Here is a 26924-nt window from a genome sequence, read left to right as displayed (position 1 = left end):
TCAGAGGCACTGACCAAGTCCTTGGAGCTGCAGTGTGAAAACCTTTAGGAATCTAAAACTACCTCCATGCCTGTGGGGGGATGAATCTGGTGGCACTCATCTTTCCTGTACTTGAAGGCCTTGGATGAGAGATTGGATGCAAAATGCCGACACAGGGATGGCAGCGCTGGGACTGGTGTGGTGCTTAGATGTGGGAAGTGAGGGAGAGGTACCTGGTGTGACACGCCTGACCTTTGCTGGGCTGAGCTGGGGCTCCTGTTGTCCCTGGAGGGTGGGCTGGCACTGCAAGGTACCCTGGGTAAGTGGAAAAGGCTGGGGCAGAATGGGGGGTGGGGATGAAGATGTTTCTGAAGCCCCTGGGACCCTCTTGGGGGCTCCCTTTAAAAATCTCCCCACCCAGCAAGAGCTTTTCAATGAAAAGTTTATTAGAAGGGCACTTACAGGGGAAAGAGATGACACAGATCTTTAACAATAGGGGTAAAATGCTTAAACAGGTGCTCTGCTCTTAAGATACAAAAGTTAGAAAAATCTAAACCACTATAAATACATACATGCTTTTTACAAAGGTGTTCAAAGGTCAGGCTGGCTGAGAAGTGAAGGTCACCCAACACCCTCCACACTCTGTCCCCGCCCCCCCCCCAGCCCCACCCCAGAGAGTCTGGAAGAGCCTCCTTGCCACAGCAGCAGGGAGGTGAGTGAAGAAGGGGAGGGAGTGGGCTCCGGCTCCATCCCTGTGGCTGGAGATCTCACTGCTCTGAAGGGATAGGGGTTGGGTTCCGAGGTCCCTTGGGGAAGAGCCTGCAGCCCCTCCTCCCATTTGTGCGTGCTGCCATGTGCTTAGCCAGTTTGGTGGGGGGGGGGGGGGGGGGAGGCTGGTAGCTTCTGGACGCTGAGCGCTGTGCCCTCAACCAGCAGCGTTCAGAACGGGCTGGGCCCCTGACTCTTGCCCAGAGAGACCTTTCTGACTTTCTCCAAAACAATTAAATAGTTCTCTGTCTTGAATGGTTTTAAGGAATTATTACATAAATATAAAAACACCAGAATGCTAGAGTGTACATTATTTCAGCATAAAAAAATCAATTACAGAATCACTGAGAGCATTTCTCAATCCAGTTTACATGATCGGCTAGCTGTGTTTCTAGAAAGTTGCCTGGACCTCATCATGTCCCCACTGCCTGCCACCCTTCCATGAGAGACCCTTCCTCTTCGTGTCAGAGCCACAGCCTGCTGGGTATGTGTTTTGCTTTTCTACCCTCTTGAGAAGTAGTGGATACTCCTCAGATGGATGATCTAGAAGGGAACGTTCAGGCCCCAAAAAGAAAAATGGTACAACACAGCTGTTGCGTTTTTAGTAAATTGGGGACATACTATAGATCTTGGAGCCAACTCTGCCCCTTAAAGTCACACAGAGCCCAGCATTAAACTCAGGCCCACTCTTGCTATGGGTAACCCCCCTGGGAAACCGGCCTGTGAACAGTCCCCAGATTCATCTTCCTCATCCTTTTAAGGACAACAGAGATGGGCCTCAGGTGAGCTCTGGGCCTGGGGAAAGACTGGTATGAAGTCTCAGAGCAGCTGGGGGCCCAGGCTGAAACCCCATCTGCCTTCTCCCCAGATTACATACATGCGTGTGTGACATGAACATGCTACTTAAAGCCTTTTCCTGCAGTTTGAGTAAAAGCACTTAGCCCCGGGATAGGTCCAAACACTAGGAAGCCAAGGGAAGATGGAGTTAAAAAAAAAAACTAAGCACAAGATACGTGCTACAGCTCATTCCAATACATTAATGATTTTTAAAAAATCACCACGGTCAATAAAAAAATACAACACAGACAACATAAGGACAATGGGAAAGTCTGCCAGCAGCCTTGCCCTTGTGTGCGTGCGCGCTTCCTAAGAAGAGTCAGAGTCCCCGCTCCTGACTCTCAGCTTGTCTCAAAATGTCAGATCGTCTGCAGCCCGCCAGGAAGGTGGCCAGCTGAGATGATGTTCCAGCACAGGCCTGTAACCCGAAGCCGCTGGGGCAGCTACCTACTGGGCTTGTGCTGGAAGGACCTAAGTTACTAAATAAAGTTGGGAAGAGGGGTGGGGGAGGAAAGGAAGAGCAGAGATGTTGGCTCCTGGGGGTGGTGCACAGCTGAGGACCTCAGGCCCCGGGCTAGCTCCTTGGGGGCTCGGGGCAGCATCAGCCCCAGAGTGAAGGCGATTGGGTGGGGAACCCCACCCAGGACAGGACAGTTAAAACTGCCCTCCATCCCTGCCCCCGGACTACCCTATTTTCTCCTGCCCCTATCAACTGTCCTTTAAAAATTCTCTTTAACATGAAAATGCCATTCCTACAACAGGATTTTCAAACTAAGAAAACCGCTTTGTGACTTAAAGGCCACTAATAGGACACAAGTCCCCCCCGACCCCTGCAGACCACCACCCCCAGTACAGCTGCAGCCTCTCTGATGGGAGGGGCACCAAGTCCTCACCTCTAAGTCTGACTGAATTTCTTCTAGAGGTGGACTTACCTACATTTTCCTCTCACATCTTCCTCCAGGGGTCTAGTCTATAAAGAAGAGGGGCCAAGTAAGCTTTTGTAGAAACACAAGACTGCGACTTCACACCTCCTAAAAGTAGCCCTCGGCCCTGAGCATCAGGGGTGCCAAGACACCATCCAGGCACAGCCACCAGATCGCTCAAACCATGCTGTATCTGAAGCGAGTCCCCAAGAAACAGGAGGATGGCTGTGTGCCACAGGAAGGCCTAGGAGGAGCCGGAGGCCAATGGAGAACGCAGGCCCTCGGAAACCGCTGCCCTGGCTTCGGGGAAGGGCACCACGGCACCAGCGGAGGCCACAGTGGAGTGCCCGCACCACAAGTCTCAGACCTGACCAGGAGCTCGCGTGCACGTCCAGGTACGCCCAGCCAGCTTCCTGGGAGCAGCAGTTGGCAGATGGCTTCATAGCAGGTGAATTCCGGCCCCTCAGTGTCTGACCATCTCAGGGAGAGGGCGGTTGTGTGGGGTCTCTGGGCTCTGAGTCAAAGACCAGCATTGGTCTGGCAAGGTGCTCCTCCCATCTCTTCCTGTGTCCTCGGGGAGCTTGGAAAGCAGCCCTCCTACCTGGAAACCACACGGCTGGAGCTGCAGGGGCATTAGGATCCTGCCGGGGAGGCGCCGGGAAGCTCCCACTGTCTCCGTAAGGCATCAGAAACGGCATCACATTTGATATTTATACCCGCCAGAAGTAGACATTTTCTGCCCTTCACCTGGAATCAGACAGGACTTCCATGGGAAATCCCTTGGCTTTTCCTGGTAGAAATCCATGCAAAAAGATGGGATAAAGTCATTTCATAAAAAAACAGTGACGAAGAATAAAGTCCCAGTTACAAGTGGCAATGCTGTATTCTGCAAGAGGCCAGTTGAAAAGGGATTTTTTCCAGTTGAAATAATTTATACCAGTTTCCTCACTAATTGCCACTGGGAACAGTACTTCTTACACAGTATAGCTGCTGAAGTCGTCACTGATGATCCTCGGCCATGAGCCAGATAATCTTACATCCCTGGGGGGGGAAGACGGCACACCTCTGTGCTCCAAGGCTCCAATTTTCCAAGGTGTAAAAAAAAAAAAAAAAAAAAATTTAGCCCTTTTTCATTTGCCTATGTTGGCCTGAGATTTTTTTTCCCTTCGGGTGCATTTGCTTCTGTTAATTTCAGTTTCCAGAAGTGCTGGCAGGTGTCTTCTCAACAAAACCTGGAAAAGCTTCACCTTGAGAGAGAGAGGTTGCCAGCCCCCCCACAATGCTGGTTTCCCCGTCAATGTGCCAACCCAGGATTTTTTTTTTAAATATAAAATAAACATTTAAACGAGCATACGACAAAGCTCATTTAATTAATGCAACTGACTACGTAAACCAAGAGAGCCGGATGCATGAGAATAGCAAGTGAGCTCTTACAGAGGACTGCAGACCCACGGAATGGAGCGTCGCCTCCGCTCAGACCCCACTGATGCGACAGCTGCCTCCTGCCTCACGTGACCATCTCACGTGCTTCAAATCTCTGAGATTAACGCGAGAAGAGAAAATATACATTGCATAAGCGCTGAGTCTCAGCAGATCTCCCAACCGTTCCAAGTGAGAAAGGACAAATTTGAGAGGAGGGGTCTTGTCCACTTTCCCCACTGTCCGCGAGCGCATGTTCTGAGCACGCTGGTTCACCCTTCTCGGGACGCTGTCAGAGGAAAGGGGACAGATGCGCTCCCCTCCCCACCCCAAGTCAATCCGGCTCCTCAGGTGCAGGGTCTGCTGGAGTGCTGGGGCTCAGGAATGCTCAGCTGAAGCACTGGTCAGAAGCGCCAGAGAGCTAGGCTTGAGGTTCGCTCCCGCCCCTGCAGGCTCTGTCCCACCTAGAACACCCAAGGTGAGTTTCACACTCCAGTCCGGAACCCAGGGCCATTTCCTGTTGGACAGTGACATCCCAGATTGCTGTCATTAAATCCGAAGGGGGCTGGGAGGAGGGGGCAGGTGGTGAACTACTACCTGTTTGCTCAAGCTGCCAGAGCAGAAGCCGGTTCTTGCCCTTCCAATGGGGGCCAGAGGACACTTGTGTTTGGCAGACACAGCTGTTTCAGAAAATCCATCTCTGGGTTTGCTTTTGCGTTTTGGAAAACAGGTCAGTGCCGCTTTGATTGAGGGAGAAAAATTTCTTCTTCATTGACAATAGTGAGTTCCAATTTTCTCCTCCTATGCGGCCTTTCCCCCCAAAGCCCACCCTCCCCCCACCCTCCCCCTTCACACCCAGTGTCTCTAAGACACACTGGAACAGCGGATGCTTGGGGAGCCCATCTGAGTGAGGACCTTGTCAAGCCACTGCAAAGGCCCATTCAGGTGCAGCTCGATCCAGCAGGGGGTGCTGGTCACGGTTTGTCTCCTGCAAGACATAGGGAGAGGGGTGGGCTGGGAGACTTCAAAAATGTGTAGAAGCACACACATATAAGTCAGAACACCTCTTCCTGCTTTGATGAGAGTCCTCTAGCCAGAGCCAGAGATAGGCCCATGGGGCCTTCCTAGACCCTGCTCTAGAGGAGGATCCAATGACTTGCTGAGACCGCCAGGGCAAACTCCTCCAACCAGGAAGAGCCTTGACAAATCCGGTTCTCTCGCCAGGGAAGGAAATAGCCCTTCAAGGGTTAAATGTGTGAGGCAAATTCCAGGGTATCCTACTTGTCCACCCGTTTCTGTGACGGGCCCCCCTGTAAAGAACTTCCAGTCTGAACAAAGGTCTCCCTGGGTCCCATCTGTCCTGAATGGGCAGCCTCAGCTCCAGGGCCAGGTCCAGTCCCAGCAGGCCCTGATGACGTGTGTCTGTCTGATGGAGGGGTGTTTTCTGCACAGCGCCGACAGAACCTACATGCCATCAGTTCCCAATATGCTGATATAATTCCCATCTATGGTCTTATTTTGGAAAATCTTACAAGCAGAGCAAGCCATGGAACAATTACTGGAAAAAACCAAGGCACACCACACGTTTCTTTTCCCCAAAGCACTTTGTCTAAATTCAGGCTGGTTGATGATGCAGCCCACAGGCGAGCTCCCAAAGGCCTCCAGTGAGCAAAGGCTATCTGCTGAGGCCGGAGGTGCTAGTGCCAGCTGGAGGTGAGAGGCCTGGGCCCGGGGCCCTCCCCGCTGTTGGCCGTCTGACAGGAGGGATGAAACCTTACTCTCTCTTTGGCCCAAGAGGCAGAAGGAGGGCAAGACTGTTCTGGGAAGGGGCCGCACCCGCCCATTAGGCAGCTCTGTGGGGCTGCCAGGTGGCAGTGACATGGTAGGCCGCACAGGACCCCACGTGCTGGCAGCATGTCCCACATGGTGACACAGTGCCCCCAGGGAAAGGCTTCCACCACCAAGGGACCTCCTCCCAGCACTTGGGAGCTGGAGGGCCACTGTGGTGTGCAAGCTCGAGGCCACTGCCCTCCTTGCTTGGCCTAGGCTGGGCCCGAGTGGAGGTTTCTAGATGGGCTTGTGGACCCCAGGGTGCCTCTCTGACCTGAAGTGCCTGAGTACAGTCCTCTGAGAAGTCTGAGTGTAGGAAGAGCAAAAGGACCTCTATCTGGCTCTTTTCCATTGGTGTCCAGCTAAGTAGTTCCCTTCCCCACTGAAAGAAAAATACTAATTTTGTAACCTTTCACTCTGGTCCCATAAATGATTTTAGCCAGGGCCAAAATGTGGGCTAAAATCTCTCTTGGGCTGGGCCCTCGGGCCTGGGCTCATCTCCTCAGGCCATCATAACTGGGCTGTAAGTTCTCCTGAGAGGCCTGACTACTTTCATTACTCGGTTAGTCACTCATCCTGGATTTCACAGAGACGCCCCCCCTCTCCAGACCAAGGTGCTGTGTTCCCTGGGCCTGTGGGGCAGACACAGGGAACAGCAGCTCAAATACGGTAAATAGGAGAGGGCTTTACGGACCGAAATCCTCTAATGAGAATCTGACTTTCCATAAGTCATGCTCATCTGGATTTCATTACAAACGGTGGCCCAGAGCCAATATTGAAATGGGTTTGGCCTGGGTGCAGAATGACTACAAAACAAAATGGATTCCAAACATCTGGAAAAATGAAGAGAAAGGGGCAGTTACTCGCAAGGCGCTGGCCCAGGCTGCCTTGCGGGCTCCTCTGTGTCTGCCACGAGACCTGGGGGCCGGAGGGCCACAGGGCTCTGGCCCTCACACCCTCCAGTCTAGGTGTGGAAAGAAAAGGGACCAGCTTCGCCAAACCCAAGCCAGATGCTCTGGGAGATTCAACAGAACAGACCAGGTAGACCTGACCAGTGCTATGTTTAAACCAGTATCTGAAATTCTGAAAAAAAATAAAACTCCTTTCTTAGCGAGTAAACTCTGTTCCTTTTTGACTACCCAAATCTTCTCTCCTCCCATCTGCGTCTCAATTTTAATACCTGAGATCCTCAGGGTCACCTCCATCAGAGCCAGAGCCCCAGAGAAGGGCAGAACAACTCCTTGGAGAGAATGGTCCTAAAATCATCCGCCCAAAATGAACAACAAGCAAGGAGCCAAGAGGCAGAGTGCTAGGCTCAGCTTTTCCGCTAATGATGTGACTTCAGGCAAGTCACTTTCCCTCCCTGGGCCTTGGTCCCCTCATCTGTGCACCGGCGGTGGTGCCAGTGTCCCTGCCCAGGGTGATGGTGAGGAAGAGAAGAACTAGAACATACGTGTTTCTGGTGCGTGAGACACTGCCATGCTCAGCCCTTCCTTACCCAGCGTGGCTTGGGCCCTTCCGGCCCACCAAGCCACGGCCTCTGATCCTTGGTCTCTGCTCTCTGGGGTGAGGGTGGCCTAGCTCATCTCTAAGGGGCCCCTGCTCTGCTGCTTGAGTCCTGTGCGGTCGGGCCCCCATAACAGGTGGCACCCAGACCTGACCTGTATTCCGCTCCCCAGCCCTTGACGAAGCTCATGCGGATGGTGCACATCCGGGTCAACTGGTAGACCGCCTCGAAGCCCTGGTTGACGGACTGAGCCAGGAGGGCAGCGAACTCCTGGTTGTTGAAGATCTTCAGGTTGCACCCTACCAAGAGAACAAAAACAGTGCTTGTGGGGACAGAGGCATACGTGTCCAGTGTCCCACTCCTGGCTGAAGCCACCCCTGCGTCATCCAGAACAGCATACCTCACCCAGCTCAAGTGGCACACGGTGATTCCGTGCGTTAGCCCCATACTCCGCACTCGGCACCACACTAAGGACAGGCCCCCTCAGTCCCTGCCCTTGAAGCCGTCCCCACCTCAGTGGCCAACACGCAGGGCTGGGTTCAACACTGGCCTGTGAGCTCCAGCTCCCGGAGCCAGGGAAGGCTGAGGAAGACGGTAAAGCCAGTGACCTAACAACCTGAGGAAGGGTTTGGAGAGGTGGGCCTTGCCCTGGGCAAAAGGGCCAAGGCAGGACTCCAGGGACCAGAGACATAAGGTACCTAAGCCAGAATGCCCATGGCTGTGTGGGGCATGGCTGACCACCCAGCAAGCAGGAGCCCTTGACAGTAGGCACAGGGTAAACAGGCCAGACGAAAGGCTCCGCAGCCTGCTGCTCCAACAGGTGGCTCCCAGAGGGTCCCAGAGTACCTTCTACCCGGGCTTCCCTGCTGAATCCACCCAGGACCAGGAAGGAGCAAGAGACTCAGGCCACAGTTTGGCCTTGGGGCACATGGCTGGGTCAGGGTGACATTCGCAGCAAAGTGAAGGTGTGTGTCTAACTCTCCAGGCAGTAAAACCCGAGCCAGGCCCAAATAAAGTTTATAATCTCCTGAAGTTGTACTGCCTGAATGCCTGAATATGTCAATCAGAAAAATAACAATAGCACATGCTAGAAATACCCAACAGGTGAGTTAAGGTGACATTTATTAACAGGCCAACACCGGACTCCTAATCTTGCTGTGTGACTCTGGGCCGGTCACTTTCTCTTCATAAGCCTGGGTCTCCTTTGTAAAATGGGAGGCTGGCCTCGGGGGTCCTCCTAGCTCCTATGGTCTATGATAACAAACCCCACCAGGGCCAAGTCAGCCCTCCCCAGAAAGGTGTGGGATGGCTGGGGAAGGGAGTAGCCACAAGGCCAGGAACACAACCGAGCTTCCAGTTTTCTTTTTCTCCAAGGGGAAGTCTGATGACACGGGACAGCAGGTGGGGTCCGACTCCGGTCCGACTCCCAGCCAAGCCAAGAAGCAGAAGGACCACTGGACTCCAAGGTCCCACCGACCTAGGCTCATCCCAGCTCAGCCACTCCCTAGCTGTGTGCCTCGGGGCAGGTGGCTTACCCTCTCTGAACTTGTCTCCTCACCTGAGGAGCCAGGATAATGGGAGAAGACTGTGTGAGAGCAAAGCTAGAGATGTCCTCTGGAGACACAACTACACAATACGCAGGAAATGGCGAGTGCTGATCTTTCAGAGCTTCTGCATTCTCAAGCTGACCCTGCCCAAAGCTCATCACTCTGCTATCATCTGCTACCAGGAGGAGGAAACACATGCCACACCCAGTACCAGCCCTATCACAGCCCACACTCTGCCAGCAGCATGGCCCGGGGCTGCGTGCCTGTGAGAAGTGGGCTCTGGAGGGGCTCTCCGCCTGGGTTTTCTAGGTCCGGAGGCCCAGATGGGGTCTGTCTCTGCCTGTGTTGCTGCATAGCTGTGGCCCTATCTAAGCCCCCTCTGGGGTGCAGCCTGTAGCCATTTCTTGGAATACAGGTGGGATTCATCAGTTCTACTCAGAAAACCTGCAAGAGCTCCCCAGAATCAAAGCAGAACTTTCTTGCATCCTTCTGGGGCCTGGCCCCATCATGCTTTCTAAACATTTCCTGCTTCTTATATGGCCTCTCCAGCCAGAGTTCCACCCGCATGTGCCCTACTCTCCATTCACCCCCGGGGCCTTGACCCATAATGTACCCTCGAGGTCCCCACCTCAACCGTCACTCTGTGCCGAATGCCAGCCAGCCCTCAATGCCTGTGCGCTGCCTTCAGGAAGCCTTCCCCGATCCATCCCAACACTTAAATGAGTTTTTCTCCCTGGATCCAAGAGCACCTATCTCTGCTGCTTCCTTGGTGATTAGTACCCTTCCTTGTATTAAACCCATTTGTGTCTTTGTCTCATACACTCAGCCTGTCTGTAAGGTCTGTGGGGACAGCAGCAGGGCCTCCCGGACCCCTCCGTCTCCCTCAAGCACCTGGCATGGCGCCCACATGCCGTGCAAGCTTGTGGAGTGAAGGACGAAAGCATGATGCCTGTGCAAGTGGAGCAAGCAAGTGGCCGTGGATCAAAGGCAGAGCCATCAGAGGCTGCGTCTGCTCCCAGGGGGGTCAAGGAGAGCGCGGTCGGCCAGTAAGACACAGACAAAACCCCTATGAAGCCCCTCCAGGCTGGCAGTACAAACGCAGAAGAGGAGAAAAGGTAAGGACGGAGAAAGCCCCGGCATCTCGGAAGCACGAACGGGGCGGGGCCGTGAGAGCTCATACCTGGCGGGATCTTGCAGACGGTGGCCGGGTGCCAGCCGTAGCGCTGGTTACAGTTGGGCGACTGGACGAAGATGGCGCTGTCGCTGAGGCACTCTGCGAAGACCTCCCCTCCAATGTAGTACAGCCGCACGCCTCGCCCTGGAGAGATGAGGGTCAGACTGGACTGGGGTGGGGCTGGCCCCAAGGCCAGCTGAGGCATGCCAAGGGGCCCAAGCTGCAGCCAGTGCTCTGAGTGACTGCTTCCCCGCCAGCCTCATCGGACAAACAGGACCCAGAGCCCAAGCTTAAACCCGCAGGGGGTGTGGGGGGTGACACCGGGTCCCCTAACGCGGGGCGGCCAGTGACGCAGGGAAGGGGCATGGGCTAAGTCTGCATGACGGCCTTGGCCACAGACAAGCCATGGGCCAACATCAAGTGCCTCAGCCTCTGAGCGTCCGTCTCTTCGGAAGATGGGTGACACTCACACGCACCTCATAGGGCGGCCGAGCCCCACACAGCGCCCACTGAGTGGGAGCTACAACAGAAACTCATTCAGCAGACATCCCAAGGGCCCTTCATGACAGGGATGGCTTCATGCCACCCCCGTACCTTCTCCCCTCTGTGCATTTTTCTAAAACATTCCATAGGTTTCTGTCATTCACTTTTCCTCCATCTCTTAAATCCATTCCAGTTGGACAGAAATTATTTTTAAGTTGGCTCTGCAAGCCGAGCAAGCAGTTACGTAAACACGCTGACATGACGTAAACATGCTGCTCTCAGCCCGGGGAGGCTCTCTTCCGCACAGGACGGCCTCTGTTGCCGCTTCTGGGGAAGAGGCCCAGAGGGCTGGAGACGGAGCCAGATTCTACAGGCACGAGGTCAAGTGGGACAGAAACCAGGGGGCCGCTGGGAGTTCTGCCTCCTCGTCCCATGATGGCCCCAGAGCCCCTTTCTCCTTAGTTTGGCACGACACACGAGGGGTGTGGGGGGACTCGGGGTCCACAAAGAGGGGCCGCTGGATTGTCTGTCAAGAGCAGAGGCAGAGATGGAAAGACCCCGACAAAAAGAACAAAAATGTGTTTTGTTTTGGTAGTTTCTGAACCACTATTTTTAAAATATAGAAAAGCGTAAGGAAAATAAGTAAACACCTATGGATGCCACTCAGGACCCATCTTTTTTAAGTAAAACAAATATGGATGCTGTCGGGTAAGGCTGAGGGCTCAGTGGCAGGGGGCTGTTTGTCACCAACTAGGTCACACTCACGGTGTGGCCTCAGCAAGGCTCTGCTCTCTCGTGGGCATCAGTTGTTCCCCTGGAGAACGAGAACCCAGGCCCAGACCCATGGCTTCCCGTTTCATCTTTTAACCATAAAATCCTCTCTTCAAATGAAATTTTCCGTGAAAACTCAAGACATGATATGGACAAGATCAAGGGTGCTCTGGTGCACTTAGGACCAACCCGCTGGTGCCCTGCCCAGCTCCGGGGTTTGCCCGGAGGGGCTCTGGACTACCCATACCCTATTATACCATCTCCAGGGTCTTCTGAGGGACTCAGGATCCCCAAACTATGAATATCCAGGTGACACACACACAGCTCCCTCTTCCATAAACAAAGTGGTCTCTTAAGTATGTTCTGGGTGTTAGAAGGTTGTGGCAGCCTATATGAAATTAATAAAAGATCACTCTGGACACTACCTACCTCTCCACCTAGCAGTCAGTCCTTTACGGGTATGTTTATTAAGATAATCACACATATTGCCCTTTTCATAGATTTGCCATTTTTATCCCCTCAAGTGAGCGTTTTCGTACTTGGGTTTCCCCTCTTCAGACTTAATCTGTGTTTTCGAATGGGAGTGACCAAGCAATGTGAACTTTTCTGGCCTAGCCCCTAAATAGGGCAATACAGAGTTCGGGGGCTGGCTGGGGAAGTGGGTCCTTTCCCCAGGTCCCAGCAGAAGGTACAGCACAGTGGAGGGGGGAGGGGGGTTAGGAGGGGCAGGTGGGTTCTGGGCCCAGGCTGCTTAGCCGCTGGGGGTGGGGAGGGGGAGTGGATGAGGTGCCCTTACCGATGTGCCTCCGCGTGAGCTCCACGGCCGCGTTCCTGTTGACGTTGGAGAGCAGCCCCAAGCAGAAGCGCTCCGAGTTGGAGGGGTCGGTGAAGCCATCCACGGTCATGGAAGGCTGCGAGGCGTGGAATGTTTCCCCAACGCGCTGGTTCAGTTCATAGTAGGAGATGGAGCACCAGAAGGCCGGCTCGCAGTAGGTGACAGGCTGCAGGTCTGGGGAGACAAGCCAGGCTACTGGGTCAGGGGCCCCCAGTTCGCCTGCTCCCCAGCGAGCTCCCCTGGCTGCTCCGCAAGGCTATTTCTGTACCTCTCCGAGGGTGTTACAATCCCCAGACCTTGTGCCTTGTTCTACCGAAGCCTGCGGGATCCAATGTGATAAAGCCTCTAGCATTTGGAAAAGGGCTTCTCCACTTGCCTTGCCGCTTTCATTTAGTCTTAGCTCATAAAGGGCCCCATCCTGCCTGGCTGGCCTTGGGTTCGTGCTGTCTTCAAGGAGGGCCAGGCATCACCCAGCACCTGGGCAAGCCTGCTGAACAGGCCCGGCAGGTTCCCCAGGGGTGGCCATGCCACCCACATGGCCACCTCCTGGCCTGTTGGCCTCCAAGAGGGGCTTTCAGCTTTCGGCTCTGCCTGGTCTCAGGCACTCTGAGCCTGTAAGATGACAAGGCTGGCAAAGCCCGGGCTGTGGGGGGGCCCACAGGGCGCTGGGCCTCCGACCACACGCGCATGGTCCACAGAGTGAACCCACAGCTATTATAGAAATGATCTTCCAAATGTCTCCACGTGCTGTCTGTCGGGATGGCTAAGACACAAAGCCACCTAAAAGAAATTCTCCATTTGTCCTGTGGTCTCAACCAAGGGCTCCTCAAAGCAAAACTGCCATCTTGGGAGACACCAGTTCTCTTTCTAATAAGAGTTGGGAACCCTGAAATAGAGGTTTCCCGTTACACAATCCCCCTATCATCTTTCCTGGAACTCCCTCACCTTCCTGTCACCTCCGGCCACCCTAGTCCACACCTGTCCGGGCCCCTGGCCCTCCCTGCACCATCTCTGATACCCCATTGGGTCCATGACCCCCATCCTTCCTCCCTGCCATCAGTGCTGCAGCATCGTAACAGGACTCCCCAACACTCCGATCCAGCCTCCTGCCCCACATGGCCCCAACATGGGGGTGGAGTATCGTCCTGACCCCCCTCACTGCCTATGTGAATCCACCTCCCTCTTGGAGAACCAAGGAGGCCCTGCCCCTTCTCACTCCTCCGTCTTAGACCTCCAGCCTGATATTAAATATATTTGGAGTCCCCTGAGTACTTAGGGTGCATCTGCGGGATCGGGTACAAGGGACAGGAAAGGCTCACCGTGCCAGCGCTGAGCCCTGGCCAGAGACCCCAGCTCACTGCCTGGAGTGAGAACCCATGGGGAAATCTGCTCACCAGGCCTTTGGAAATGTGTGAAGCACAAGAGGAAAAAAAAAATCAGAAACTGTTCTGGGAGGGGCCTGCAGGGCCGAGGGCCCAGATCTACTTGTGGGGTCTGTGCCTACGATCCCTTCTCAGGGGAAGGAGAACACCTACCCCGTGTGTGAGAAGATGCAGATCGGTAACATTCCTGCACTGAGCACAGGCCCAGAAAGCGTCCGTGGGAGGGCTGGGACACCTAGATCAGCCTCTTCGCCCCAGCATCATCAACATCTTGGGCCAAATGATCCTTGGACTGGGCAGGGGGGGGAGCACCGTCTGTTATAGGCTGTGTAGCAGCACCCACTAAATGCCAGTGGCACACATCCATCACCCCCACCCCAGCCGGGACAAGGACAAACGGCTCCAGACACTGCCAGCTGTCTTTGAAGGGGCAGAAGAGCCCCTGCGTGGAGACCACGGCCTTCCAGATTTAGCCAGGTTATGGAGCCCAGGCTTTACCGCTAGGCGGCCCAGAATGCACTCGGCACTCCACACGGATCGGCTGTGTGACTGTGAGCAAACCAAACCAGTTCTGAGGGTTTCAGCTTGACACGTGGCTCTCCACAGCCACGGGACGGGCGGCCCTCTTCACCAACGCTGCCCAGTCTGCGGACCGACTGGGAGAAATCCCAAAAGCGCGGGGCACGCATCAAGCATTCCATACGTGGTGCTGACGATTAGAGCTGAGGATGTACGAGAACCTGAGTACGTCCTGCTCCTGCCCCGGCCTCCACTGTGGGGAAGCAAAACGTCCTTGGCCCTCTCCTCTCTTCCCAGGGAAGATGAGAGACGGGAGGGGCTACTTTTAATGGGGGAGGGGAGGAGTGATGGGGCAGGGGCGACCGTGGCTTGCGGCCTGGGCCCCGGAGGTCGGGTTGAGCCACATGGGCCCCATCCGGCTCTGGTGTCACTCCACGCTCCGACATTCCAATGAGATAAGCTATATTTTAAACAATGTGGTCACTAAAATGTGAGCTATGTTGCTTTGGCGACCTTAAAAAAAAAACAAAAACAAAAAAACCCCCAAGAAATCCAAGTATAATCCAGGCACTCAAAAGGGTCGGGCAACGCGTCGGAGGCAAGAAGTCCTGAGTAGGGGCTGCCGACCACCACTGCCCAGGGGCTGGCTCTGCTGGCCTTGCTTTGTGAGCTCTCCCGGCTTGGACAGCCACTGCAACTTTCCTGGAAGACGCCTAGTGCAGACCATCCAGGTCACTGTGCATCTGGCGGGGGTCAGCCTGGAGAGGCAGCTGGGGCTGCTCTGCACTGGCCTTGGCGTCTCCAGCAAAGTACAGAACAGAGTCCTCACCCCAAATCATAAAGCCTTCCAGCACCCCCTGGGTTTAGTGCAGACAGAAGAGAGAGAGAGCTTGGCTCCCAGGAAGCCTGGCACAGCCTACCCATCAAAAGAAGAAAAGCCACAGGCCACCCATTGGGCAGCGTGGTGCCAGAACCACTCAGGGGAAATGTGGGCTTTGAGGCATCTCAGGACCAGAGAGAGGCTTGGGGTCCTGGCCCAAGAGGCCCCCCCAAGCAGATCTGAGCCCTTATCTAAACATCCCTGCAACTTACAGACACACACTGGACAATGTGGTGGCAAACGCTGGACTCGGGAGCCTGACACATAATTAAAGAGATGCTAGTTTGAGGAGTTAGGGGTGTGGGGGAGGGCAGGGCAGTCAGGCCAAGGCCAAGTCTGAAGGGTACCATTTTCCTGAGTGCTGTTCGGATGAGCTGGCCTGTGTTTGGAAGCAGGACTGAGCTGGGGCAGTGCCCCCAGCCATGTAGTCACAAGTCTCCAGAAACACCTAAGACCCAGCCGTGCCTTTCACCTCTGCCCCTCCCGGCACCTCTCAGCTGCCCCTCCTCAAGGAACCTCTGCAAAGGGAGCTGCAGACCAAAATGTATGGTCGCCACTTCTGGGTTCTCCCTTGAACGGCAACTTATTCTTAAACAGCACATGTATCCTCATTTTTATTTCCTCATTTGTTCCCAAAGATTTATCCACATCATGGTTAAGTACAAGAAAAATGTAAAGTCAGGATGCTGGAAATGAGAACATTATAAACAGTAAAATCAGGGGTTATAGTTACTGAGAGAGCACTCAGCTTGGCTCTGAGCTCCCTAGCAGACAAGGCAAAAAGGGAACATCACATGCTACGTGTCTCTGGTTGTGTACAGACAATGCTGACAAGTTCTGCAGGGGAATCAAAGCTTGCCCTGGCCCTAAGTCTCAAAAGAAATCTTTTAAGAAATCAGGTGGCAACCTGAATCTCCTCCCACATCCATCAAGCCAGCCAGACTGAATTCCAAGAGTCTTCCAACAAATGCAGAGGCCATTTTGCATAAGATCGCTCCTTGCAAAGGACCTGAAGACATGCCACACAGAGGCTCCTGTGAGAGGATGACTCTCCCAGGGCTAAGGGCACTTGCCTCCCTGACAGTAGTTTTGCATCTCCAGGCCACAACCTCGGCACACCTAGCATGCTAGACAATGGTGTGTGCCCAAGGCTGCCCCTGCACACGGCCCTGCTCCCGGGCAGACTGCTGCGTCTGGGCTCATCGCTCTTCCTAGAGCAGAGGTGTTGGAGCAGCAGGAACCTCCCGCGCCCCCCGCTCCCACCGCTCTCGGCCCCTGCTCCCACCAGCATGGTATCAGCCAGACTTCTCGAGGGGCGTGGGGCACTTCATTCACAGCTGGCTCCCCGCCAGCCTGACGGCGCTGGCTGGCTCCACTTTTAAGCCCTATTCCAAGCTGGCATAGACTTTCTGTTTTGTTTAAGAAAAAGAAAACAGAATAAAACCCAGAAGGCAACGCTTGGATTAAGGGATGCCTATTAAAAACATGTGCAAGAGATTCAAATCCGGTAAAGGAAAAGGAGTGGGGGATGGCAGGGGGAAATTAACTTTCTACGATGAATCAAAAGCTAGGAGCGGGCAGAGCACCAGAGTCACAAAGGGTAAAGGTCAGAATGTGAACAAACTGCCTGGGCCCTCCTCCCCTGTGGAAGGCAGTGTGACTTCCCGCCCTGGAGATGCCACTACGCTCTAGTCCCCAGGCACCCCCAAGGTCCTAGCTCAGTCCCTGCCGTCCCTGCTGCCTGGGCTGCCCACCCCTCATCGACCCAAGCTCAACCATTCAGCCCTGGCTCACATGGCTCTGGAACATTCCCTCACCACTCTGTGCATCAGAGCCACTTGTGTCCCCCAAGGTTAGTTCCCTCAGGCCCAGGATGGCGGGCTCCCCACACCTGGGGCTCCAGTTCCAACCTAGCTCCTTAAGGGGGAGGACAACAAAACGAGGTGTGCACGGACAGCAGCCCCCTGCTCTTCCAGCTAGGACCAATTTGCTGCAGCCAAGACCAGCGGCTGCCTTGCTGTCATCAAGATGCCTGTAATTTCTTTAGCTTGAGGAGATCAGAGCCTGAGGAGACCATAGCAAGAGCTCTATGTGGCAGCGGGAAGACACCTGGAACCAGGCAGGCTGTCACCTGGACCACGGCCTCTTTCAGGGAGGAGCTCTCTTCAGAGCTTCCATGAGAGGCACTCTGGGAACTGTCACCTGGTCCAGCTCCAGTGTAGCCGCTATCCCGGAGGTGCTCCCTGGTACCTCTTCTCCATCAGTCAAGACCCCTTCCCAAATGTCTCCCTTTAAAGCAAGAACCACTTACCGGCAGGGTCTAGCTCCTTATCTTTTTCCTCTTCCCACTTCCCTTCTCCTTCCCCTCCATTCGGCCCAATCCTTGACTTCAGGGCTCAGGAAAGCCCAGGTGACTCATGGAGCATGATGTGGAAGCACAGGCTCGTCACCTGCTCACATCCCTTCCCTGCAAGACGGAACCGCCGGGTCTCCCCAGAGCCTGCCTCTGACAAGGAGCTGAGCTGGCGGGCAGTCACTCATCTGGGCCCCGCCCCCAGTCACCAGGAGTGGCCTCGCTGTGGCAGGAGCCTCAGTCTCTTGCCCAGAGTGGGAAGGATATGAGGAGCAAGCCAGATGTCCTCTGTTTCCTCTCTTCCCACATAATTGCTTTGCAGGAAATAGTCCAATGTCCTGAGATGTCCCCATCCTTCCCTACTGTCATCTTGCCTTTTACTTGCCCCGCCCATACGACCTCAGCCCCCACCTTTCCTCGCAGGTGCTCCGAGGGTGCATTTAAACTCCCGACGTCACCTCAAGGCCTCTCCTTCCCACCTGCTCACTGGCCTCCCACTGTTCTGGCTGCCGGACCCAGCCCTCCCCTGACCCTCAGCCTCTTCCCCAACCTCCTCCCTCCCAGGGCACCCCATCAGTCCCTCTCTGGCCTTCCGTCCTCCTCGAGCTGGGTTTTCCTCTCCCAATTCATCCACTCCCAGGACTTCAGCCGGATCTCTGTCAGAGTTTCCAGGGTGAGATCCTACAGATGGTTGACAGGTTATGAGAGCGAAGTGTTTCGGCAATGCTCAGATGCGGAGGTGAAAGGCTCCAACCAACGGGCCTCCCTTCCACAGGGCTGCTCAGAGGCCCTTCCACGTGAGTGCCCTGGGTGCCCAGGGCTGGGGGGGGTTGTGGGGGGGGCTTACAGCACAGGTTTCCAAACTCCGGTGATGACAAAACCCTGTCTCCCTGACCCCACTTTGGGAAAGGCTGCCCACAGGCTAATGGCTTCCAAAGTCAGCAGGGCCAGCCCCGGCGTCTCTCCGGACAGCTTGGTTGTGTCCTGGACACAGTTAGACATCGGCCATTCATTGCCACCTTCCCGCCCAAGCCCATTCCGGCTCCTGGACATCCTGCCTCACCAGCTTCCCAGTTAAAGTTGGTCAATAATTGCCTGCTGATTCAGGTCCATGGCCTTTCTCAGTGACCCTCCCAGCCCCGCCGCCATCGCTCCAAAGCGTTCATCTTGGTCTCCTTCAGTTTAACAGCTTTCTAAGGGCAGGTTTTTCTTTTTAAATCTGGGGGGTGCTGGGGTTTGGCCACCAGCCATTTCCTCTAGAGTTTAACTTCTATACAGTGGCCAGGTTAATCTTTATGAGGCTGTCATCTGATAACCAATGACCCTTCCCCCAGTGACTTCATTCGTAGGCAAGAAGGGAACCACTGAGTGTGGCATTCAAAGCTCTTTGCTCAGTGCCCCCACTGCATCACCAGCCTCATCTGCCCCTCTCATCCCAGCCAACCACAACAGTGGCTGTCCTCTGAGCTCCCCCTCCCCTTTCATGCCCTTCCCTCTACCCGCGATGTCCTTCCCTCCTTCTCTGCCTCCCAGCGTCCCACCTGTCCTTCCGGGGCCAGCTCATACCTGTCACCATGACTCTGAGGTCTTCCTACCTGATCTGGCACTTTCCTCCTTGGCCTACACAGTTCCCCTTCTGCCTACTCCCTTGAGATCTGGCACAATGCCTCACGGGGGGGACAGAGACCCCTCCCACCACTCCCATCAGATTGTGAATGCCCACATGGACTCCCAGTATCTGCACATACTGGGAACACAGCAGACCTGACTGAATGAATTCCACAGGGACACAGGCCAGCCTGGGGGCAGGTCCACACCGGGATGCCATCACTGCCTCCTTTGGACCCTCTGGCTATTTCAACTGCACCTACTTCTCATTTCAGAATTACGTTTACTCCTGCCTTATTGATTCCCCACAAGGCCATAGTATCTTTTTTTTTTTTTAAGATTTTATTTATTTGACAGAGATCACAAGCAGGCAGAGAGGCAGGCAGAGAGAGAGGAAGAGAAGCAGGCTCCCTGCTGAGCAGAGAGCCTGACGTGGGGCTCTATCCCAGGACCCTGAGATCATGACCCGAGCCGAGGGCAGAGGCTTTAACCCACTGAGCCACCCAGGTGCCCCAAGGCCATAGTATCTTGATGGCAGGGTCTGTGAGTCCTCCTTGAACCCCCCGCCCCACCTGGACTGGCAGGAAGTTCCTGGGGCATCAACGAGGAAGGAAGACAAAGGCTGGTGGGCAGGGCTCCCACCCTGGCTCCTAAACCCGAGACCCGCCCTCAACGCCAATAAGAGCCCTGCTAGAGCTTTGTCCTAAGGAGGAGGTGAGGACAGGGGAGCTGGTCTAAACAATGCAGTGAGACCGTGTCCTGCTGCAGACAGAAGCACGTGCTCTGAATTCCAAAGGCCTGAGTTCGAAGCTTCTCCATTTACTTGGCAGGAGTGAGGTGACCAGCCTGCTCCTTGGCTTCCTAATCAGGCAAGTGAAGAATCATAGTGTGCCATTGTGTGCAGTGGTTATGAACCCTGGGTTAACGTGCATGAAGCGCTCCAAACACTAAGTTGTCAAGAAATGTTTGCCATCATCATCACCTTCATCCCTCCCTTCCAGAGAGGATGCCTGGAGTCCGTGAGATTTTCTGGGTGGGGACGAAGCCAAGAGTTTTGAAAAGGTGAAGGTGGGGGGGGTGGTTCTGGGTCCCCACAAGTGGACAGGAAACACTGATGTCTCACCACGAGTCCTGCCCCTGACTCATGAGCTGACTCGTCCCCCCCACGCAGGTGTTCCCAGCACACCGGCACCCACTCTCCCTCCACCCGGCCTGGGGGCTATTCCAGCCTTTGGAGAAATGACCGAAGCATTCTCAGCCCTCACCCCAGGGGCCTGAGGAATGGGGCAGCAGAGAGGGAGAACTGAGTCCGTGGGACACCCCTGCCCCAGGTCCAAGTTCAAAAACCATCCTGTCGTCCTGGTCTACCCAAACCAGAAGGGAATTCCCAGCAAGCTACCACCTGGGACAGCCTTCATTCTGAACCACTGAGGCAGCACAGCTTCCGAGGCAAGGGCCTGCCTCAGGGTCTGCGGACTCATGGGGCTGCCTTGGCCAAAGGCCGGGGGAGTAGAACGGCCCCCACATGAAATTTAAACCAGCTAACCTCCAAAGCTGGAAACTCAGAGTCGAGTTCAAGATCCTGGCCTTTAATTTCTCAAGTGTTAACACAGCTTCTAGCCTTCAGAGTTTGTTTTTAATAACTCAATCGGTCCTTTCACATCAGGAATGTGACCTTCCCTCTGCAAAGCCCAACACTCACAGTGATATTATTTTACAAAGATGTTAGAACAGATTCGCCCAAAGTCCCATTTCACACTGCCCACTTGTCAGCCTCTATGAAAGGGTTTCAGGCATCTCCCGAGGTTTTAAATGCTTTTCTTCATCTGATGCTATCAGTCAAGGCCTGGAAACAACTAGGAATAAAAGCCAGACCAACCTCCACCCCATTCACGGAACTTGAATATTAACTCTTTCTTTTCCCGAGCCATAAACCAAACCCCAGAAGTCAAGGCCCAAACGAAATCAAACTCACATTTTCCCAAAACTACCAGACCAGCACATTTAAAAAAAAAAAACAGCCCCCAATAAAGACAGAGTGGAAGTTCCATTTGCCTTGAGCCTTTCAGCAGGCCCCACTCAGGAGCAGAGGGTTGCTCCTGGAGCCCAGAAGCCGCCCTCCCACAGAACTGATGGTCCACCTGCTCTAAAACATCAGGAGACAAGGCAAGAGGAGAGAGGGGGCATCTAAATACAGAAATGCCTTTACAAAGGAAGAAGAAGAAAGAAAAAAAAATGGGTGGACAACTGTGGTCACCACTGTTGAGGCACTAATACAGACCCCTGATCCACAAACGTCAGAAGGACCATAACAAAACAAGAACAGTGTGGGAGGGTGAGGGGATGAGGGGCAACTGTGCTCACCCTTCCCACACCCCCAATTTCTTTATATCTCGCTATTTCAAATAAAAGGCACATGGGCCGCCTGGGTGGCTAAGCCAGTTGAGGATCTGCCTTTGGCTCTGGTCATGATCCCAGGGTCCTGGGATCGAGCCCCACATCAGGCTCTCTGCTCAGTAGGGGAGTCTGCTTCTCCCTCTGCCACACCCCCCCCACCCTGCTTGTGTTTTCTGTCTCTTTTCTGACAAATAAGTAAATACTCTTTTAAACACTAAGCTTTAAAAAAAAAATAAAACTAAAAAGTACATAATTATAAGATGAAATACTAGGATAAAACCCTAAGTCTCTCTTGAAACCAGTCAACAGAAGTCAGGGGGCCAGAGTCCACACAGCCGTCCGTGGCTTTGCATCAAACCACACACGAGTGCTTGGCTGACCACAGCTTCTCGGCTCCTGAGCACAAGGTTTGGGGGATTTTCATTCACTCACGTCTGACAGCCACTCAGGGGAAATACAAACCCAGCACATGGTCACCTTTTTCCTGCCACCACTGCTCTCAGGTTACTCTGTTCCATGGGTGACCCCAGAATCACTGTAACCAGAAACCTGATGGGCTGAGCTCAGCTGATGGTGGGGGTGGGGTGGAGGTGGGGAAGAGAGCCTCACGTTCAGGGCCCCCTCCCCACACCGGCCACCAGCCAGGGCTACTGCTAGACAGGGAGATACTTACCCAAATTATTGTGCGCTGGGGACATCGGATTCGGGGATAGGTTTGGAGAACCTGCGAGGTGAGACACAGTTGTGAGAACTAATAGAACATTCTTGACTTGGAGAGCTGGATTACTGAACGCCAGCTCAACCCAGTTCCTGGGTCCCAGTCTTTGCCTGCGGCACAGATGGATAATCAGATAACCTCAGAGGTCTCTCCCAGGACTCAATGGTGTGAGAGTCCTGCCCAAGCCCACAGCGCAGGGCCTGGAGCTCCCCTGCAGCTATGCCCCCAGGCAAACGAGATGGGCAGGGAAGGCCCTCTCCCCAGCTTTGCTCAGGGGCAGCAAAGCCTCAACCTCCTGCACAGCAAGACCTGCAGCTGTCCGTCCCAAATGCAGCCCCTTCCCAGGTCTCAGGAAACGCCGCAAGCTGCCTCAGAAATCCCACAGGCCTCCAACCAGAGTGACATCTGATGTGAGGCATGATGGTTCCTGGGGAACGATGTCTGAACCTACCCAGTTCTTCCTGTCCTGCTCCCTTCTCTCCACCCGTTGCTCCCAGAACAGAGAAAACCGCATGGCATCAGAAAACCCAGAGGGTGCCTCTCCCCAGAGCAACTTGGCTCATCCCCGTGTCCCTGCCCCCAGCTGGAACAGCCTGTGGGAGATGCAGCCCCCAACCACCACCACCTGCCAGTCTGCCTGCAGAGGTGCTTTGAGCTGTTAAAGGGGGTCTGTTCCTGCTCCCCAACCCGGCTGTAACCTCCCCGAGAGTGGGGGAGGAGCCACGGGCTTCTTTTCCTCCTCCAGAACCCAGTCCATCAGGGAATGTGGAAGAGCCCGGGAAGAGGCAGAGTTTCCAAACTGGCCCCGGAGTCCAGGCCTGCGCCCAATATATCAGCTGTGGGGTTTTAGCAAAGTGGTTTAACTTCTTTGAGACCCGATTCCCCCCCCCCTTCAGGTATAAAATGCGAATAAGAGCATCCCCCGTGTGATCTGCAGACGTGAAGGGCGGTCGTGCGCATACAAACAGCTGTCCCGGGACTGGCACACGGTGGGCGCTCCATAAGTGCTTTCCTGTTTCGTGGCAGCCCAAATCAAGGCGGCCTGGGGAAGGCCTGGCCTGGAGGGGCCCGTGTGCGTGTCCTGGGGGCCACAGGGCTGGAAAAGGTGGTCCTCAGGCCCCAACTAATACACTATCACAACTCGGCTGCCAAGATACCAACTTGACTGGTTTCCACGTGGATGTCAAGTGGAGAACAGAGGATAAGCCAGAGACCCCACCCATGGGCGGGGGGGGTCCCTGAAGCCCAATGTCCACCTCTGACAGACGATGGGCGCCCCCAACAGGGCCCCGCGGGTACCCTGATTGTGGGGAGAGGAGGAAAGAGGAGCGGACAGACAACCGGGCAGAAAGGAGGGCAGGGAGGGGCCGAGAAACGAGAGCTGAGGGGGAAAGGGGCAGGCTGCTCATTCGGTGCCCGGACCCCCTTCTTCGGCTGGTTTTGACAACCGCACAGGAAGAAGAGCAAGGAGGGGAGAGAAAGGAGCGAGGAGCCGCTGCTCAGCCAATGCCCCCCCCCCCCCCGCCAGCACCTCAGCCGCGAGCTTGCAGCGGCCGCTCTGCACCAAGTACAGGTGGCCTTTGGCGCATTCCAGCCGGGCCGCGCCGCCCGCCACTCGAAGGGTGTGTGCCACCCACCACGTGCCACGATGCCCAGGCTAGGTAGCCGGCAACTAGGTTCACGGCGAATGGGCACGTCTCCTTCCTGCTTCTTGGAATCGCACACCCTCCCCTGGGCCGCATGCGAGGGCGGCTGGCTCTGTCTCCCACCATGGCTCTGTGTGGCCCGGGCATGCCCGCTCTTGTCGGGACGGACATCCGCTCGGCTCGGGCTCCTCCTCACCCCACCACACACCCAGCGAGAGCACAGTCTATGTGGCTGGCAGGTGGGCTTCGGTTCCGGGAGCCAATTTGGTCCCGTAACAAATGACGCAGGACATCTGGAGACAGGGGGGCTGGGTCCCTTTTGACAGGAACACCTCAATCACGTTTGGTCACTACACGCAGATCCTCCAGCAAAGACCCTGCCTCTGCGCGGGCTCTCCCGATCTTGGGTGATGGAACCCACCCCTGCCAGCGGACTACCAGCAACACCTCACGGCAGGGCGGGGGTGGGGGTGGGGGACTCTGCCTACAGCCCAAGGGGACTCCTGCCCACTCCCAAACCCCGAATGACTGTCCTCCCGCCTCTCCCCACTCTCCAGCCACACTGAGCTCTCCTTGTCCCAGGAAGGCACGAGGCTGTCCTGCCCACGTGCCCCAGGACTCTGCCTGGCATACCCTTTGACTGCCCCGACGACTTGGCCAACACTTGCCCAGTTCTAAGACTCAACTCAAGAGACACCTACACTGGGGCGCCTGGGTGGCTCAGTGGGTTAAGCCTCTGCCTTGAGCTCAGGCATGATCTCAGGGTCCTGGGATCAAGCCCCGCATCGGGCTCTCTGCTTCCCCCTCTCAGCCTGCCTCTCTGCCTACCTGTGATCTCTGTCAAATAAATAAATAAAATCTTTAAAAAAGAGAGAGAGAGAGACCTACACTGTGAGGCACTGCTCCGCCCCCAGGGCCTCCCTACTTGTGCCCCACGCCCTAGGGGCACAAGGCAGATCATTGCCCGCTGTCTCCCTCTCAGGCTGGGAGCAGCTCAGGCTCATTCCTCTATCCCCAGCACCCCGCACACAGAGGTTGCTCTGTAAATGCCTGAGAGAGGGCTGGAGGGATAGAGGGATGGAGGAGAGACAGGCACTCAGACAGGATTAAGACTGACCTGCATCCATGCTGTGGTTCATCTGGTGGTCACTGGTCTCTCCATCTTCACTCAGGTAGCCAGGGGGTGGGGTTTCTGGGAATCAGAAGGAAGGCGGTTCATTAAACGGCCTCCAGTGTTTGGCTTGGAGAACCCTGCTACACACATCACACAGTCACGCTACTCTGCCCAAGGCAGGTGCTGCAGGAACTCAGCCCCGGGGCAAGGTCACTGTCTCCTGGATCCTGTGATCATCATACCCGTCGACCCCTGGCTCCTCATCTGGATGGGGACCACCTCTGTTCACGCAGCCCTGACTCCCTAGACTGACATGCTTGTTCCGAGAGCCTCTGCCAGACTAAGTGCTCCCCATCCTGGAAGGTCAGGTGTAAGCCCACCCCTCCAAGGAGGCTGTGGATTTGCCTCAATCTTGCCCATCTCTGTCCTCCCAAGGACAACCATCTCATGGTGCCCTTTGGCTCTGCTGTCTACTCCTGCAGGGACACCTTGGTCTTTGTCGTCCCTCTAGGGGCCGTCCTGGCCTCCCTGGGTGGCTGCAAGTTCACTGACAGCAATGACCATGATCTAGTTCTCTGACCCTGGACGGTGACTGAGCTCTCTAAGGTTTGCTCAGTGAACACAGTGACCTACCGCCAGGGACCAGAGCCACCTGTGAAGGACCTGGAAAGGCTGGGTCTGTAAAGGGGTCTCTTGGAACGCTCTGCCCCAACGAACAGGCCTGTGGTCAACCTCAGCACTGCGCTAACTCACTCAGAGTGAGAGGCTCCCTCCAACCAGAGCGCTCTAGCTCTCGGAAAAGCAGGCAGTAGGATTCCTGCCACTGAGACCAGCCCAAGAACCGACAAGCAGTTTTCCTGGACGCCCCAGGGCTGGTGATTCACACCTTATTTGCATGTAAATGAGGGGCTTCTAAAAACATTTGCACTCTGACAGCTGAGCCCACTTTCTCCCCGCTCACAGTAAAAACTCCAGCGGGACTCCAGTGGGCAGCAGCTCCCGCCCAGGCTGTAGTCCCCCCACCAAGCTTACTTACTTAGGGCCCCGGATCTCCGCACTGGCCGCCCGGCCCTCGGTTCCCCCACGGCTCTGCAGGCCCCCAGACCGTCAGGGGATCCTGCCCAAACTCCAGCCTCGGCCGCGAGGGCGGTGAGAGAAACACAACGTTGCTATTTCCGCTTCCAAAATAAATGACTGCACCGAGCCCGGGCGGAAGGGTCACGCCGCCGCTCCTCCGTGCCAAGAAAAGCATCATTAGTGAGCGGGGAGCCAAGGCCACGGGTCCTCTCCCAATGGGTGTGCAGTTCTGAGTCAGGGGCCCTTGGGCCAGCGCTGTGTGCAGGGGGGGCGGGGCCAAGGGGGCCAGGAGAGCCGCGGGGGGTAGTTGGGGGAATGGGAGGCAGGGCCCCTGGTGGCCTACACACCCCGGCGCCTACCTGGAATATTGCTCTGGGGCTCGATGCCCGCAGGGAAGTTCGTGTTCTCGGGGATGGAATGGCTGTAGTCGTCCAGCGGGGGGAACTCGGCCGGGATCTCTGTGTGGCGTGGGACCAGCACAGGAGGTAGAACTGTCCAGAAGAGCAGAGGTGGGTCAGTGTCAAGGCTGGGCTGGCACCAAAGCCCTCCTAGTGTCGCTGGCCCACAGGCACGGTTGGACCCACCCCCTCCCCAGGAAGGGGAAGGAGACACCTGGCAGATAGCTGCAGAACCCCGGAGTGGGGGGGGGGGCGCCTACCTGGGGTCTCTACCCTCTGATAGTGGTAGGGATTCACGCAGACCTCATCCTTCTTCATGTTGAAGGCAAACTCACACAGCTCCATGGCCCGCAGCTCGTGGTGGCTGTGCAGGTCGGGCCATCGCCACAGGCGGCAGTAGATGACATGGGGGAGCCCCTTCCGATGGGACACCTGCAGGCGGCCATCCAGGGACCTGTGCAGATGGGGCGAAGAGGAACAGCGGAGTGGATTGGGCTGACGTGCTCCCTGACATCGGCCCGCACTGCTGCTCCTGGGAGCTAGCTGGCCCAGCCTCAGGAAGCCCCCCTGCCCCATTTCTTTGAGCTGCACAGGCCTCAGGACCAGAGAATCCTGTTAGGGCTGGCAGGGGTCCCAGGAGAGGAACACAGAGGCCCACTAAGGAAGGCCAAGGGCCTCCCTGGGCTGGCAGGGTGGACCTTGACCTCACCAAGCCCTGGGGTGAGTTCTCCAGCCCTCACCCCCCCATATGAAGGGAAT

At 55.6% G+C, this 26924-nt stretch overlaps 1 protein-coding gene across 5 annotated transcripts in view; it reads right to left on the bottom strand.

Moving 5' to 3' along the window:
- Nucleotides 1-404: 404 nt before the first annotated feature.
- Nucleotides 405-26924, bottom strand: part of SMAD3 (SMAD family member 3) — a 118098-nt gene continuing 91578 nt past the window's right edge. For all 5 annotated transcript variants that reach the window (XM_047738476.1, XM_047738479.1, XM_047738480.1 and 2 more), the window contains 8 exons: nucleotides 26426-26619; nucleotides 26127-26258; nucleotides 24694-24768; nucleotides 21886-21936; nucleotides 12035-12247; nucleotides 9991-10128; nucleotides 7418-7562; nucleotides 405-4914 (listed from right to left, as the gene is read on the bottom strand). In XM_047738476.1, the coding sequence (XP_047594432.1) occupies nucleotides 4791-4914; nucleotides 7418-7562; nucleotides 9991-10128; nucleotides 12035-12247; nucleotides 21886-21936; nucleotides 24694-24768; nucleotides 26127-26258; nucleotides 26426-26619 (1072 nt within the window). In that variant the 3' untranslated portion in view covers nucleotides 405-4790. The remainder of the gene's footprint in view (nucleotides 4915-7417; nucleotides 7563-9990; nucleotides 10129-12034; nucleotides 12248-21885; nucleotides 21937-24693; nucleotides 24769-26126; nucleotides 26259-26425; nucleotides 26620-26924) is intronic.

This window comes from Lutra lutra, chromosome 7, assembly GCF_902655055.1.
Source record: "Lutra lutra chromosome 7, mLutLut1.2, whole genome shotgun sequence".
NCBI classification, from domain to species: Eukaryota; Metazoa; Chordata; class Mammalia; order Carnivora; family Mustelidae; genus Lutra; species Lutra lutra.
Note: the sequence above shows the minus strand (reverse complement) of the source record. Positions and strands in the feature narration are given on the sequence as shown.